At 45.3% G+C, this 17,586-nt stretch overlaps 1 protein-coding gene across 1 annotated transcript in view; it reads left to right on the top strand.

Annotated features, from left to right (window-relative positions):
• Positions 1 to 5,371: 5,371 nt before the first annotated feature.
• ATP7B (ATPase copper transporting beta) overlaps positions 5,372 to 17,586 on the top strand; it is a gene marked incomplete at both ends in the record, with an annotated part of 51,799 nt that continues 39,584 nt past the window's right edge. The window contains one exon of the mRNA XM_079721994.1: positions 5,372 to 5,608. Within this exon, the coding sequence (XP_079578120.1) occupies positions 5,372 to 5,608 (237 nt within the window). The remainder of the gene's footprint in view (positions 5,609 to 17,586) is intronic.

Below are 17,586 nucleotides of genomic sequence, written 5' to 3'. Positions count from 1 at the left end.
AGCTGGACTGCCGGTGGCACCAAGGCTTCTCCAGGTTAGTGGTCAGGACTCAGCGCGTGGCCAGCCAGCCTGGGCGTGCTGTATTTTATCCTTGTCGAGGAGACAGATCTGGAGAGTGTGGGAACTTAAGAGGTGAGCAGCATTGGCCCCAGATAAGGAGGGCAGCCAAGGAAGTTGAAGGTACGTGTGATTCACTGCGGAGTCCGAGGGTTGGCTTTGACTCTTTGATAGAATCTCCGTGTTTCTCTCTTTGGCCCCATGCAGTCTCTTCCTAATGTGGAGCTATTATCATTTTTTTCCCTCTGGGCTGTTCAGCCACGTGCAGTTTTGTTGAAGAGCACTGCCTCCGGTGAGCTTGCCTAGGTGGCGTTTTGTAGTGGTTTTTGTTTCCTGTCCTGCTCACAAGCTGGTATAAAAGTCACGCTGCGCTAGCTGTTTCAGTCTCAGAATGGCCAGCTCCCGGGGGCGCACGGAGCAGACCCCACAGCCCACCAGTCCTTCCCTTGGCAAGTCCAGCCAAGCATCCTTCACCCCCAGCACCTCATGTCGGTGTGGTTTCTTTCTACTTCAACACTCTCCGCTACTGGTCTTCTCTCCGAACTTGCTAATAAACTCCCGAGGGCAGAAAGTGTCTCTTGTGTCTTCCTTTGCACGAAGCACGTAAATATCTGGCTGTCAGGCGCTAACTTATCTTCAGTGCTCCCATTCGGCCTCTGGGGTGTATGGGAACCTTCCGGGCCACTGCTTCCCGGCACACAGCTTAGTGTCAGGTTCTGTCTTCCTGTCCCATCATGGGATCCCGGCTCCTCTGCCGGCCTTGAGAGGACTGGCCCAGGGTTCTTTGTGAGAAGCCTCCCCCTGGGTGGAGCCAGGTACTCTTGGTGAATGCTGAAATATTTGAGCCAGATGCACCTCCTCCAAGCGGGGTCCTTTGTCCCCGAGGTTCGAGGTTCGTGGAAACAGGAGCCGCCCATCTGCCTCTGGGCCCAGGCTTCTGGGGTTATAATAGGATTGCTTAGGGGACACCAAAGCGATTTTTCTTTTTCAACAGAAAAGATTCACAGAGCCTGGGGAGGTGGGTAGGAGAGAAACAAGATGCATTTTACTTTGGAACGTTGCTGAAAAACTTTGTACAGGTGGGAGGCAAAATATTTTAGTGCAAGGAGACACTTGAAGCCTGGTAGTTCTAGAAGGGGTGCGAGACACTAATGGAGTTTGTCCTTGCATCGTGTTGAGGATGAAAATCCCCCATGGACACCATGGAAATCCAGTCTGTGGTCCAACTCAGTGAGCGTTTGTTTTTTTTTTTTTTTTGCTATATGCGGGCCTCTCAGTGTTGTGGCCTCTCCTGTTGTGGAGCACGGGCTCTGGACGCGCAGGCTCAGCGGCCATGGCTCACGGGCCCAGCCGCTCCACGGCATGTGGGATCTTCCCAGACCAGGGCACGAACCCGTGTCCCCTGCATCGGCAGGCGGACTCCCAACCACTGCGCCACCAGGGAAGCCCGAGCGTTTGTTTAACATCTGATATTTGTGCATCACCTCGTTAAATCTGTGGGCAGATAAGACATAAGGACCTTGTCTTCTAGGAGCTTACATGTTTCCTCGTGTTGGGAAAATGAATAAAGTAGTCTTGTTCAGGTTTCAGAGGCAGAAGCAGGCCTCTGCCCGACCTGTGACCCTACCTGGACTGTGCTTGCTTGCACACCTAACAATTGCTGCTAGCAAGTCAGGTGGCCCTTACGATCAGAAAGGGAGTGGGTCTTGGAATTTCTTGAGCCCTGGGGACCTGGCCAGTCCTGCGGGGTCTGGAAGATCTTGTGACTCACATGGTGAAACCAACAGCATGGCTAAAGTGTATCCAGAGCTGCATTTTCGCACGCAAACTGATGATATCCATTTGTGGCCTGCGATTATAAACGGAAGCCCCCAGAACTCCAATCTGAAGTCTCACCTGTGGGGTGGACGCACCGCCCAGGACCCTTCCCAATTGGGGCTCCAGATTGCTGTCCCTCGGGACTTCCCAGCTGCTGTTTGGATCTGGAAGTAGGTGTCGGCCCAATTCAGTGATGTATACTCTGTTGTGTGTCTCTAATATTCTTATTGCTTTCCTTCTAGTGATTGTATATTAAAATTAAGTTTAATCACCTTTCATTAAAGAATTGATTAAAGCTGTTTATTTTTGTGTGATGAGCGGTTATTTTGCCAGTGAATCCAACGAACCTTAAAACCGAAAGCAGGCTTTCGACAAAACACCTGGTGCTGAGTGCATGCTTGGCCAACTATGGACTTAGCTGAGTGCATCCTCAGTGGAGGGAGAAGACTGGTTCCCCAATAATACCTGCCAGGTCTGTGGTGTTGGCTTTAGTGATACTGGAATTCAGATAAGGGAGGGAGCCCCTCCAGGCTGGGTGGAGGCCACTCCCTGAGAGGCAGGATTTAAGGGATTAGTAGGATTAGATGGGGAAGGGGCGGGAACCTAGGGGTCAGGTATGAGGAAAGGGGATGGTGCCAGAAAGGGGAGTTTGCACTTGATTCTCTAGTCTGGGAGCCTGGCTCACGTCCTGGCTATTTTGCAGGTCCCTTAGATTCCAAAGGAACCAGGGCGAATCCACCATTTCCATCCCCAGAATTGCCCCCCACCCAGTTCCTCCTCCTCTCTGCCAAACTGGAAATGGCATCATCACCCTCAGGTCCTCTCTTGCGTCCCCTGCTGTGATCTCTTGATCTCAGAGCCCTGAGGGCCTCCTCTGCTATTAATCCCCGCTCTGCTGTTCATTTTCTCTGCTCCTTGTAACTCCATGATCCCCCCTCCTCTGAGTTCTCTTTTTTCTTTTTTTTTTTTTTTTTGTGGCCTCTCCCGTTGCGGAGAACAGGCTCAAGACGCACAGGCCCAGCAGCCATGGCTCACGGGCCCGGCCGCTCCGTGGCATGTGGGATCCTCCAGGACCGGGGCACGAACCCCCATCCCCCGCATTGGCAAGCGGACTCTCAACCACTGCGCCACCAGGGAAGCCCTCTCTGAGTTCTCCAACTATTTCTAAATCACAAATGGAATCACGTAAGTCCTCTGCTTCTAAAGTGGTGGTTCTCCTCCATCCACAGGATAAAGTCTAAACTTCCTACCCTTTACAGTCTAACCTGGCCCAGCCTCCTTCTTCTGGCTGTGTTCTGAGTCTGAGTGACCATTTAGGAGAAGTAAAATTATTTTACAGTAAAGTGTTCAAATTTTCCAGTTATTGTGCTAACAGGGCAGACTATTGAAAAGCACTTAGAACATATGAGGCCAACATACTTTCCTTATTAACTATTCATAGCTACAGCACAGAAGCAGATAACGATCCCGTATCACCAAGGAAAAATTGAACTAAGAGTAGTAAGTCACGTTTGAAAAGTTAACAGAAAGATAAATGACCTTTGGGGAGGATTTCCACCCAAAATGGTAAAAAAAAATTTTTTTAACCTGGTGCTCAAAGAGATGGAAACACAGTTATGATGCCCAGTAAAGGAAACGTGAGGGGGTCAGCAGGCATACATAGCTTCTGACAGATCCTATCAGGAAACATGAAAGCCATAGGTAAGGAAGTAGGATTTGAGTGATCACGGGTACACCAGGCTCATCTACGCTGACTCCTGCATGGGTTTGGGGGCCAAGGTCCTTGGCATCAAGCGTGCCTTTCCTTTTTGGGTCACTGATTTGAATGGCATTTCTTGGAAGTGGAGGTGGATTCTTTTTTTGAGCACATGGAAGATAAGGCACCTCAGACACAGTTGGGAGCTGGCTGCCCTGAGCGTGTTTCGGAAGTGGAAGCAAACAAGTAGTTACATCTCCACGGACTAAATGAGAGGCGGAAGAATAAGGAACTGAGTCTTGGAGGACTGACCCGTGGGGAGTGGACCCGTGGGGAGCCCGCCTTCTCTCAGAGAGAACAGGTCTCTTGGCCAGGAGTTCTTGGGGGGCAGCGATGGCAGGTTTTGTTTTTTTTTTGCGGTACGCGGGCCTCTCCCGTTGCGGAGCACAGGCTCCGGACGCGCAGGCTCAGTGGCCATGGCTCACGGGTCCAGCCGCTCCGCGGCATGTGGGATCTTCCTGGACCGGGGCACGAACCCGTGTCCCCTGCATCGGCAGGCGGACTCTCAACCACTGCGCCACCACGGAAGCCCAACGATGGCAGTTTTAATGGGGGAGGAGGGGTGATTGTAGGCAACCCATAAAGAGGCAGAGCCCGCAGTGGCCTTGAGCAGAAGGGGGCGTGGTTCTAAACGCCCTCTTCCGGTGCACGCCCCCGCGACCCCCTCTTCCCCGACTCAGGGCACATTCAGCTGGGGGGAGTTAGCCAGGACACGCAGTAACTGTTTTCCCAACGGACTCAATTCCGTCCTCAGGGTGGACACCCTGCACGTCCTTGCCGCAGGAGGTGCTGCCAGGGCTGGCGGCTAGCAGAGCTGTTCCTCCCATGGGGGTTGAGGTCGCCTCCTTCCTGTGTCTGAGTGGGTGAGGGTGGGAAGGTAGGCGGGGCTGCTCGACAGAGCACGAGGCTCCCCGATTGCCCCACTGTCTACGCCACCCTCGCGTGTCTCCTTCCCTTCATCCTCCTGTGGAGCAGCGGGTAGCCTCAGAAGCCTGAACTGTGTCTTAGTTCCCGACGGTTCTGCCGCCTATAAAACACGGATGAGTCTTGTTAGCCCGTGAGTTTGTGCAGTCAGCTCTTAGTGAAGTCAAGCTGTTGGTCCAAGGGAGAACAAAGCCGCAGGAGACATGGAACTCTCTTACCCCTTCTTGAAAAAGCAAGTCATGTTGCCTGGGAAATACTTTTCTCCCCTAGAGATCTGCACCCCGCCAGCGCTGGAGCTATGAAAGAGGCAGCTGAAGTTATTCCAAGAAAGCGCTCGAAGTTTGGTAGTAAGAGGAAGTGACATTTCTCCCCTGCCTCCAGGCTGGTCTCTTGGGGAGTGCACAGGGCCAAAAGGAAACCGCTCAGTGTGGGGACGTGATTGCGTGCTGGGCTCCTGTATGCACAGGCCGGCTGTCCTAGCAGCACTGGGTAGGCGTGGGGCCGTGTGCAAACATCCCCGGTGCTGGCTGCAGTGGATGAGTGAGAGGATGCCAATTGGTTTGATAGGGTTAGATAAACAAGAGCAAATATATATACAGGGTGTGCAGCCTGCTCAAGTTCCTGGAGGCTTGGCTGGCAGCCTCTCCCGGGCTGGCTCTGGGGCAGAGGGGAACCTGCGCGTCTGGGCCTCCGAGTTAGCCTCCCCTCTGCTAGTCAGGGGGACGCTTTTCGAGCGTTTTCTTCTAACGTGACCAAATAGCCTGGAGAAGGTGAACTGCTGTTGTGCGAGGTGAAGGTGTGACTGTGAACAGGGCGATGGAGAGAGCTGGGCGCCCGACGCCCGGGAGCCCTGAGCCGTCCTTCCTGGTGACTCTGGGTGACCCTCAGGTGACCCTGCTGTCTGTCCACAAGCGGTGGTCCTTCAGGAGGAACCCTAGGGCCACGGACTCCTCCAGGCCAGTGATTTCGGAGGAGGAATGCTCTCCCCCATCAGAGAAGGGAGAATTTTCACAGAAAGATGTGAATAAAACACAGGAGGTCAGTTCCAATCAGGTGAGTGCCGTTGGAGAAGGGCTGAAAAACCAGGAGGGCTTTTTATAAAAGCTCCAGTTTATAGATGGAGATTTCCCGCGTGTCTCACGTCAGAGGGGCCAGGAGCAAGCAGCTCTGGGGTAGAGAGTGAGCCAGGAGTCCAGGGGAATTCTCCAGAGATTAAGTCCATGGTGGATAAATCTTGGGTTTTGTTGCTTCTTATTTTCAGAATATTTTGTAAACCTCTGTGGTGCACAAGTTTCCCAAAACGCAGATCAGACAAAAATGGATCTTCCCCCCTTTTTATTTTTTAACATGTTTACCTTATTTTGTTAATCTTCACATTTCAGCTAAATAAACATTTTGAAAGTGTTGCTGCCCAATGAACCCGCTCTTCTTAAGCAAACGAAAGGTTTGTTAACCCAAACGTCAGGCCATGTTTAAAAGCAGGGCAGTGTGACTAACGCTTTGTAAAAATGGTGCTTCAGCAGCATTTCTGGGTGGGACTGGTGGTCTGTGTGGGGTCCTTTTCATTGACATGAGTAGATGGAAAAAAAAATACTACTTAGATATAAAGGGAAGTTTTCGTAAGTCCTTTGTGCTCCTTGAAGAGTTATTTTTGTTTCTTCTGGTGTTAACAGTTTAAAAAGTCTTTAAAAGTAAGGGAAATTTTGTGAGTAGAGATTTTTGAAATGTACTATGCAAGAGATGTTTTTACGTTGAAGGAGATTTATGAGCATCCATTTATGCAGTGCACAGTCAACTTTTGTTTCTAGTTGAATGTCTTAAGATAGCAAAATAATTTTTTTTTTGTAAAATGCTTGAGAACATTTCTTTCCTTTTATTTTTTTTTTGAGAGCATTTCTTTAAAATGTTCAAACTACTACTTGACAAAATTCAGCCTATGTCTGAGGTATTTGAATGTGAAATATTCTAATGGTTTTTAATGGCCACTTCCAACCTCATGTGACGAGGAAAGCAACCTGAACCTGGCCGGGGAGCCCTTCAGAAAGGAGGGCTGGGCTTCCCTGGTGGCGCAGTGGTTGAGAGTCCGCCTGCCGATGCAGGGGACGTGGGTTCGTGCCCCGGTCCGGGAGGATCCCACATGCCGCGGAGTGGCTGGGTCCGTGAGCCGTGGCCGCTGAGCCTGCGTGTCCGGAGCCTGTGCTCCGCAACGGGAGAGGCCACAGCAGTGAGAGGCCCGTGTACCGCAAAAAAAAAAAAAAAAAAGAAAGGAGGGCTCTGGGCTGGAGGCCAGGGTAGAGGCCAGGCTGGAGGCTGGGGTAGAGGCTGTGGCTGCAAGAGAGTCAGGTGCAGATCTGCGCCCTTGCTGGCCTTGGGACCTGGCAGGTGAGCCTTGGACTCCTCCAGCTTCAGGTTCCTGGAATGAGAAGTCCTGCCTCTCTGGGACGTGAAAGCACCTTGTCGAGTACTGTGTAAACGCACAACGGTATCATCTCTGCCGAAGTGATCTTCAGCAGGACTCCCAGCTCGGAGATGTGTTTGGTGCTCTCTGAATGTCTGGTAGAACTCTGTCAGCCAGTTAATCCATCTGAGCACAGTTGCAACTATTTTTTTCTGAAGCTCTGATTGTAAAAGTAACACCTGCTCATTATACAAAACAAATTTAACATGAGGCAAGGGGAATATGGAAAAATATAAAGAAAATGAAAACAGCCACATACTTCAGCCATTTTGCCACTACACATGTGAATATGTATACGTGAGTTTGTGTATGTGTACGTAGTACTATATACCTTCTTTTTTTTTTTTTTTTTTTTTTTTCCGGTATGCCGGCCTCTCACTGTTGTGGCCTCTCCCGCTGTGGAGCACAGGCCCCAGACGTGCAGGCTCAGCGGCCATGGCTCACGGGCCCAGCCGCTCCGCAGCATGTGGGATCTTCCCGGACCGGGACACGAACCCGTGTCCCCTGCATCGGCAGGCGGACTCTCAACCACTGCGCCACCAGGGAAGCCCTACCTTCTATTTTTTACTTAATATTTTGTGGATATATATACATGCATACACATACCACACACATACACATGCACATGCATATACATTATATAATTTAATTACCCTCAAATGGGGGAAGTTTGTAGTAGCTGCTTTAAGGTAAGAACCAAACTAAATGTCAGTTACAATTGAGTATTTGTTCACTTTTACGGTGTACTGACTCAAAGTCTGCCATAAATCAAACTCTGGGTCTACTTGAGAGCTGTCTTATTTAGTACTTGGTACGTGGAAGGGACTTGTCACCTCAGTTAATCATTATCCTCCTTCAACAGACAGAAACCTGAGATCAAGAGGTTAGGTAATCTGGGGACTTCCCTGGTGGCACAGTGGTTAAGGATCCTCCTGCCAGTGCAGGGAACACGGGTTTGATCCCTGGTCGGGGAAGATCCTACAGGCCGCAGAGCAACTAAGCCCGCTCGCCACAACTACTGAGCCCGCGAGCCACAACTACTGAAGCCTGCGCGCCTAGGGCCCATGCTCCACAACAAGAGAAGCCACTGCAAGAGAAGCCCGCTCACCGCAATGAAGAGTAGCCCCTGCTCACCGCCAACTAGAGAAAGCCCGTGTGCAGCAATGAAGACCCAAAGCAGCCATAAATAAATAAATAAATTTATTGAGAAAAAAAAAAGAGATTAGTTAATCTGCCTGAAGGATTTAATACTAGGTCTGTCTGAGGACAGGCCCCTTGCCTTTCTGTTGGGACAAGGAAGTATTTAACATGTTGGGTGAGGTAGGGTTTGAAAACATCTGAGTATTGCAGAGCTGCTAATCCATAGTGAATGAAGAGTTAGCTTTTAGCTTATGCATTGTTCACAAAAGATGCAGGTAGCTGCTCTGAAGAAAACATTTCAAAATTGTGTTTGTGGTTAGTGGATTTGTGTGCTTGTATTTACATTTCTCATACCACGTAGAGTATGTCCTACGTGGTTTAGAATGAAGACGTGATGTTGGGCAAGTCAGTTTCTTCTGTTTTGGACAGAGGGGGAAGTGCCTTTCTGAAAGGCATAACTGGTCAAAGCATAGTCTGGAGAGGCCATCCCTCCCTCCCCCCTATGTTAGATTTGCCTCTTCGCTGGTGTGAGCAGGCTCCGTGGGTCAGGCCACGCCTGGTGGGTTTCCCAGGCAGTTACTCCACCACCACCCCTACCCCGCCAGGAGCGCGCTCACCAAAGAGGAGTAGGCAGGGGCCTCAGCGCCCTGGCCTGGCTCTTCTGGCCCTGCGTCCACAGGCCTCCTCGGGGCTCTTGTTTCCTCTCAGGCCTGGGACAATGGCCTGGAAAGAAACAGGCTCCTACCTCTCAGAACCCCTTTGGGGAGTTGTGGGCAGCAGAGATTCCTGGCCCTCGATCCAGCTGGAGGGTGTAGGGAATATGCCCCTTTCTGCTCAGCACTGCCTGCCTGGGCCTCCTCACCCATGGCCTTCCTGACGGCTGTCGCCAAGCTAGGCCACCGTGTTATGTGTCTTTCTCTTCCACGTCGGGCAGTGTATCAGTGTATGTTAAGTAAGCTGTTGAGTGAGTGAACAAATACATGAACCGGAAGTGATTTCTGTGGCAGGAGGGAGGACTGATGTTGGAAACACTGAACTGATTGATGACTGTGATGAGAGTGTTGGGTTGTGGGCTTAACCATTTTAGAAAGCAACCTACAGGAGTCTGTGCTGGGTGAGGGTGGTCAGGCTGGGTTTTATTTTTGCCTAGATGAAACCAAGACAGCCCAGCTGGCACAGGCATACCCCTGCTGAGTAAAGGAAAAAAGTAACTGAAGGGGGTGACCTAGTCACTTAAAGATGTCACTAGCAAATTGTCATGGAATCATCATCAACCGTACTATAGTATTATTAACTTTTCTAGAGAACTTGTATTTCTTTATTTTCCCCTAAAATTAGTGTCTGCTGGATATAAACATCAATAACAATGTATAGAAGTGTGGATCTCTTCCTCTAGAAAAATAGGGAACAGTGTATACTCTTACACAGTTCTGCAACTTTTTCCCCCTTTAATCTACCAGGGATGTCTTTCCATGTCAATACATGTAAATTCACCTTTTTTAAAAAGCCACTACATAAAATTCTATTGGATGGATACTTTATGTAACCTGTTCTCTATAGAAGAATATTTAGATGGTTTCCACGTTTTCACTAATGAGTGTACCAATGGACATTCTCATGTCACTGTATATCTATATGATGAAAAAACCCAGAAGTGGAATTACTGGGACAAAGGCAATGGGCATTTAATATTTTGACAGATGTTCCTTCATTGCTCTCAAAAAGGTTGTGTTCTACCAACATCATCTCATATAGTGAGTGACATCCATCATCTCATATAGATTTTTTTTTTAAAAAGGGAAAACAATGTGTTTTTTCCTTGTGATGGGAACTCAGGATTTACCCTGATAACAACTTTCATATATACCATACAGCAGTGTTAACTATAGCTGTCATGTTGTGCATTACATCCCTAGTATTTATTTGTCTTATAACTAGAAGTTTGTAGCTTTTGACCACCTTCATCCTATTCCCCCTCCCCCCCGCCGCCTCAGGTAACCACAAATCTGATCTCTTTTTCTGAGTTTTTTTTCTTTCTTTTTGTTTCAGGTTCCACATATAAGTGAGGTCATACAGTATTTGTCTTTCTCTGTCTGATTTAGCATAATGCCCTCAAGGTCCATCCATGTTGTCACAAATGGTGGGATTTCCTTTTTTATGGCTAAATAATATTCCATTGTGTATATATACCACATTTTCTATATCCATTCATCTATTGATGGACACTTAGGTTGTTTCCATGTCTTTGCTATTGTAAATAATGCTGCTGTGAACATGGGGGTGCATATATCTCTTCAACACAGTGTTTTCATTTCCTTTGAATAAATACCCAGGAGTGGAATTGCTGGATTATATGGTAGATCTATTTTCAATTTTTTGAGGAACCTCCATACTGTTTTCCATTGTAGCTTTAACAATTTACATTCCCACCAACGGTGCACAAGGGTTGCCTTTTTTCCACATCCTCACTAGCATTTGTTATCTCTTGCCTTTTTTTTTTAAACATCTTTATTGGAATATAATTGCTTTACAATGTTGTGTTGGTTTCTGCTGTACAACAAAGTGAAGCAGCTATACATATACATATATCCCCATATCCCCTACCTCTTGCGTCTCACTCCCACCCTCCCTATCCCACCCCTCTAGGTGGTCACAAAGCACCGAGCTGGTCTCCCTGTGCTATGTGGCTGCTTCCCACTAGCTATCTATTTTACATTTGGTAGTGTATATATGTCCATGACACTCTCACTTCGTCCCAGCTTACCCTTCCCCATCCCCGTGTCCTCAAGTCCATTCTCTACGTCTGCGTCTTTTTTCCTATCCTGCCCCTAGGTTCATCAGAACCATTTTTTTTTTTTTTAGATTCCATATATATGTGTTAGCATACAGTATTTGTTTTTCTCTTTCTGACTTCACTCTGTATGACAGGCTCTAGGTCCATACACCTCACTACAAGTAACTCAGTTTCTTTCTTTTTATGGCTAATATTCCATTGTATATATGTGCCACATCTTCTTTATCCATTCATCTGTCGATGGACACTTAGGTTGCTTCCATGTCCTGGCTATTGTAAGTAGTGCTGCGGTGAACATTGTGGTACATGACTCTTTTTGAATTATGGTTTTCTCGGGGTATATGCACAGTAGTGGAATTGCTGGGTCATATGGTGGTATCTCTTGCCTTTTTGATGATAACCATTCTAACAGGTATGAAGTCATATCTCATTGTGGTTTTGATTTGCATTTCTCTGATGATTGGTGATGTTTATCACCTTTACATGCATCTATTGGCTATTTGTATGTCTTTGGAAAAATGTCTATTCAGTTCCTCTTCCAATTTTTAATTGGATTAATTTTTTTGCTATTGAGTTGTATGAATTATTTATTTAAATTATTTTATTTATCTATTTTTGGCTGTGTTGGGTCTTCATTGCTGCACACAGGCTTTCTCTAGTTGCGGCCAGCGGGGGCTACTCTTCGTTGCAGTGCGCGGGCTTCTCATTGCGGTGGCTTCTCTTGTTGCGGAGCATGGGCCCTAGGTGTGTGGGCTTCAGTACTTGTGGCATGTGGGCTCAGTAGTTGTGGCTCACTGGCTCTAGAGCACAGGCTCAGTAGTTGTGGCACATGGGCTTAGTTGCTCCGCGGCTTGTGGGATCTTCTCGGACCAGTGCTCAAACCCGTGTCCCCTGCACTGACAGGCAGACTCTTAACCACTGCATCACCAGGGAAGCCCAGTTGTATGAATTCTTTATGTATTTTGAACATTAACCCTTTATCAGAGATATGGTTTGCAAATATTTTATTCCATTCTGTAGGCCATCTTTTAATTTTGTGGATTGTTTCTTTTGCTGTGTAGAAGCTTTTTAGTTTGATGTAGTTCCACTTGTTTATTTTTTGTTTGGCTGCTTGCGCTTTCCATATCATATCCAAAAAATCATTGCTAAGAGCCACGTCAAGGAGCTTTTTTCCCTATGTTTTCTTCTTGTATTGCACGTAAGTCTCTAACCCGTTAGAGTTAATCTTTGTGAGTGGTGTAAGACAGGGTCCCAATTTCATTCTTTCATTCTACATGTGAATACCCAGTTTCCCAGCACCACTTATTGAAAAGACTGCCTTTTCTCTGTTAAGTACTCTTGGTTCCCTTATCAAATATTAATTGACCATATATTATTATTATTATTTTTGAAAAGGTTTATCAACCACTTACATTTCTTTTTCTGAGGATTATTTTAAGTAGCAAGTTCCTATCGTGCATTTATAGATTAGCATAAATTATAAATATTAAGTTTATACCTAAGTCTTTCAAAGGAATATTTGTTTTCTGTACAGCTGGTCATACCTATAATTCTAGGTAGAAACCACCACCTTCATTAGCCATTATAGTATACATTTCTTTGTGATAAAATAATGGCATTATTTCATCAAATCTGATGACCATATGCAATTTATCAATAATAATAATTAACAAGAAGAATAATCCTAAGTTCGTTGACTTCCATCACATAATATAAATACCCGAATTAACTTAACATTGTTTGTGTGATATTTTTTTCTAACCAGTCATAACATTGCGTATATCTAACGTAGGTCTTTTATATCATGATCTTACCATCATTCTGGGAAATGACTAGGGAATTATGACCTCATGGTTCTCACTCAGACTATTTCATTCAAATGTAAAAAAATGTTCTAAGATAATGACAGTTGCTTGCTAGTGACAGGCCTGCTATTTAAAATTTCTTTGTTTGGGAGAGGCTTGAAATATAGAGTGTTATCAGAGAAGATTCTGAAGCAGAAAAAAATGCCATTAATTGTTAAATGTCTGATGGAATAATTGTTACAATAGGTGTAAGTTAAAAGCAATGGAATTCTCTGGAACAGCTGATAGTGAAGCTGTGTGGAGTGAGATTGTGAACGGGGTTTCTGAGGTTCTATTGGGAAGTGCTTCTTGGAGAGGTCTTAGAGTTTGTGAATTTCTAAATTTTATATTTTTTTTGTACGCGGAAAACAAGCTATGTTGTCTGTATGTGTTGAGGTTTGTTAATTTTATTTGTTGTTAATTTTATTCTCTTTTTTTCTCCTGGGCAAATAATGATACAGTGCATTCAGTTTTTCAGTAAGGGTTTATATTTTTCCTCATCGTGGTCAATAGAAAGAAACAGGCAGTAAATGGTCATTTGTGTGGAATTTCCCAGAAAGTGCACAGTGAACAGCAGGGCTGGGGGTGGCCCTGCGGCCAGAGGTCAGGCTGGAGCCCACACAGTCCAGGCACACTGTGCGCCCTCTTCGGTGTTTGAACTAATGCCTGAGTTTTGGCTTGTTTTTTCCGTAGACAAACTGTAAATAATTCTCACTGGAAGTTCTTTCTGGACCTTTGTGAGCCAGTGTTAAAGGACAGTTTGAAGGGGTTGAGGTGGGCGTGGGGGAACATGTACAGGAGTTTTAATGATTAGTTCTTATCAGTAAAACGGTGGAGAATAACAAGTTCCCTGCCTACTTCCCTGGACCGCTTTTGAAGATCGAATGAGGCCATGCTTGTCTTCATAGTCAGTCATTTTCAGACATTTATGACGTTAGCCTTTTAGGTCCTCTGAGCATTCAGACCTCCCTGCAGAACTGGGGTGGGCGTTATTGTTACCTCCTTTTACACCTAAGAAACCTGAGGCTTGGATTTGCTCAGACAAGGCTGGAACTCCTACCCAAGACTGTCAGACATCCCTTCAAGAAGTTCACCACAAATCGGAAGTGCCGATATTTAAACACACAGATGTGAAAATGTTCTTTAGAGGATAAAGCCATGTAGAAATATGTCATCTGTTCATCATTGCTGTCATCTTTATCACAGTGATAATGTTATCACTGCTTATGTCGGTGTGGTTTAACAAAACATTTTCTTCCTTGCCTTAGAGAAACTGAAAAACCACATTTGTTTTCTGGTATAAAAGTAGTACTTGGGCTTCCCTGGTGGCGCAGTGGTTGGGAGTCCGCCTGCCGATGCAGGGGACGCAGGTTCGTGCCCCGGTCCGGGAAGATCCCACATGCCGTGGAGCGGCTGGGCCCGTTAGCCATGGCCGCTGAGCCTGTGTGTGTGGAGCCTGTGCTCTACAACGGGAGAGGCCACAGCAGTGAGAGGCCCGCGTACCACAAAAAAAAAAAAAAAAAAAATAGTACTTGTCTGTTTTTTCATTCAGGTTTTCCCAATTGGAAAGTATATACAGATAGTGAAAAATCAGAACGTCATAACTCACCCGTAGATAACCTCAATTTTATGTATTAATACCTAAGTATGTATTTGCTTAAATCTATGTACGTACAGGTTTAACATGGGTACATTGATTCTTTTTTTTTGTTTTGTTTTTATTAGTTTCTGCTTTATAACAAAGTGAATCAGTGGTACATTGATTCTTCTTCAGTGGAGGTCTTTTGGGGTCTTAGAGACCAACATCCATTTGCCTGGTGTGGTTTGGGTGGGATCTTTTCTTGAGTCAGTCACTTCTGAACCTTCTTCCCCGTGAATCTCCGATGCCCAGAGAATTCTCAGATACGAATAGAGCAGAGGGACTTCCCTGGTGGCACAGTGGTTAAGAATCCACCTGCCATGGGTTCGATCCCTGGTCCGGGAAGATCCCACATGCTGCGGAGCAATTAAGCCCGTGCGCCACAACTACTGAGCCTGCGCTCTAGAGCCCACGAGCCACAACTACTGAAGCCCGTGTGCCTAGAGCCCGTGACCTGCAACAAGAGAAGCCACCGCAATGAGAAGCCCGTGCGCCACAACAAAGAGTAGCCCCCGCTCACCGCAACTAGAGAAAGCCCGGGCACAGCAACGAAGACCCAACACAGCCAAAAATAAATTAAATTTAAAAAAAGAAAAAAAGAGAATAGAACAGATACTAAGGGTTGCAGGCCAGGCCCAGACCCAGGCCGACCAGTGATCTTAGCCACACCCTCACCTCCATGCTGTGCTCACTCACCTGGATGTAGCCTGTTGTTACCTGATAGGTAGTGTTGGGGAGGAAGACATTTTCCTCTTACCTTTCTGGGTTCTTCTGGCTGGTCTAAGAATGATGTTGACAAGAGACAGATTAACAGGAGATTAACAGGAGAAAGTCAAACATAAGTTTAATAACATGAATACATGGGAGATACCAAGAAAAATTAACTCACCAAGGTGACCGAAGCCCACACCTTAAATGCCATTCTCAGCCAAAGACAGAAGAGGATGTTGAGAGTGGGGAGAGTCAGTTAGGGGAAGTTACCAGGAAAAGCACAGTAAACAAGGGTGATTGTGGTACACATTTCAGTCATTTCCTTCTCCATTGATAAATGGAATTTCTAGAGATTTGGTCAGCCTCCTCTTCCAGGGACAGAGCGGGAGATACCCTTACAAATGGAGATTTCCCTTACAAATATAAGTGTTTCTTACAAAAAGGCAATTCCTACTTGGTTTTCAGAGCCCTTTCAGTGTCTGCGGTTTACCAGAAAATAACTCGCTTAAGACAATATGCCAAAGAGATGTATTTTAGGGTGGTAAATTCTGCTCCCCTATAGTAGTATGTGGCTGTTTTTCTGTTTTCTTCATTTTGCTTTTCAGCATTGTAGTCTCTTCCCATAACTAACATGGCTAAAAAGAAAAAGTAACCTTCAAATTTCTTTTAAAAAAATAGAAAGCCTGCTGGACTTTGGGCTGGGTTTAGATCCCAGCTCCATTATTTAAATAACCTTGGATGAACCTCTGAGTCTGTTTCAGCAGTAAAATGGTGATAAGAATATCTACTTACAGAATTATCTTGAGCAGTAGGGAGATAAAATGCCATCCTCATAAGCCACTAAGTTTGGTTTGTCTTGAGCAGCAGATAACTGAAATACTAGATGCACTATATATTCTTTTTTCTTGTAAAAGATTTATTTATTATTATTTATTTAATTTATTTTTGGCTGTTTTGGGTCTTGGTTGAGGCATGCAAGATCTTTCGTTGTGATGCATGGGCTTCTTTCTAGTTGCGGCATGCAGGTTTTCTCTTCTCTAGTTGTGGCGCGCAGGCTCCAGGGTGCGTGGGCTCTGTAGTTTGCGGCTCACAGGCTCTAGTTGAGGCACACAAGCTCAGTAGTTGTGGTGCATGGGCTTAGTTGCCCCGTGGCATGTGGGATCTTAGTTCCCTGACCAGGGATCGAACCCTAGTCCCCTGCATTGTAAAACAAATTCTTTACCACTGGACCACCAGGGAAGTTCCTAGATGCACTGTATATTCTGTGCCTTGCTTTTTTCACTGAACTATATATTAGATACCAGTCTATTTCACTGTTTATAGAGTTGCCTCATTCTTTTTAAGAGCTAGATAGTATTCCATTGTACATTTGTGCAGTAATTTATCAGCCTCCATTGATGGACATTTATGTTGTTTTCAATCTGTTGTAGCATCTAATATCTTTGTTGCATGCTTCCTTTTGCATGCAAACAAATATATTTATTGCCTAAATTCTTAGAGAGTCACTGGGTCAAAGAATATGTGAATTTGTTATTTTAATAGGTATTGCCAAGTTGCCCTCCCAAGAGGTAACATTCCCACTAACCCTGGGGAATGAGTCAGTGGGTGCCAACTTGAATGGGGAAGACCATGTCAACCTCACATGTGAGGTTGGAATGTTATATTTCTCCTTTAATGTTGCTTTTCATATATTGAAAAGCCATTTGCATTTCCTTTTTGATGAACTGCCTTCTTTTTTCTGTTGGAATGTTGGCCTTTTTCTTTTTCGAAGGAGCTCTTTATATATTAAAGGAATTAGCTCTTAATTTGCTTAAGGCGAAAGCAAGTCTTTTTTTCTCTCGGTTTATCTTCTGCCTTGGTTTGAACAATTTGTTTTCCTCTTATTGTGGTTAGATATACCAAACTTTTATTTTATAGCTTCTGGATTTTCTTGCTTTTGTTTTGTCATATTTAAGCTTTCCCCACTCTGAGATTATAATAGATATTCTCCTATGTTTTCATCTAGTATTTTTATTATTTTGCTTTTTATATCTTCATCTTTGATCTGTCTGAAATGTCTTCTGATATATAGATTCCAAATTTATATTTTTCCAAATAGGTTTCCCAGGTGTCTACCCAGTCGTCCGTTAATACTGTTATGCCATGTCATCCTTATCATATACATTTCTATATTTACACCATAGATAATTTCAGTATGTTTTTTGAATCCAACAAATTTTTGAGTTACTAGCTCATAAATTACTTAATTATCCCTTTTTCTCTATTTTAAAATATTTTTTTAAATTCCTTATAATTATTAATCCCAAACTAGCTTGTGATTTCCTCTGTGGATATACAAATGAATATTTATAGTCTGTTTTAAAAGTTATTTAAACTTTCATCTTGTTAAGCTGCTCAAAATCTGAAGTTGGAAAGATAAGCATTTTATGCACAGGGACAGAGAAG

Source organism: Hyperoodon ampullatus (genome assembly GCF_949752795.1).
Source record: "Hyperoodon ampullatus genome assembly, chromosome: 16".
Lineage (NCBI taxonomy): Eukaryota > Metazoa > Chordata > Mammalia > Artiodactyla > Ziphiidae > Hyperoodon > Hyperoodon ampullatus.
This window is presented reverse-complemented; position numbering and strand designations above follow the sequence as displayed.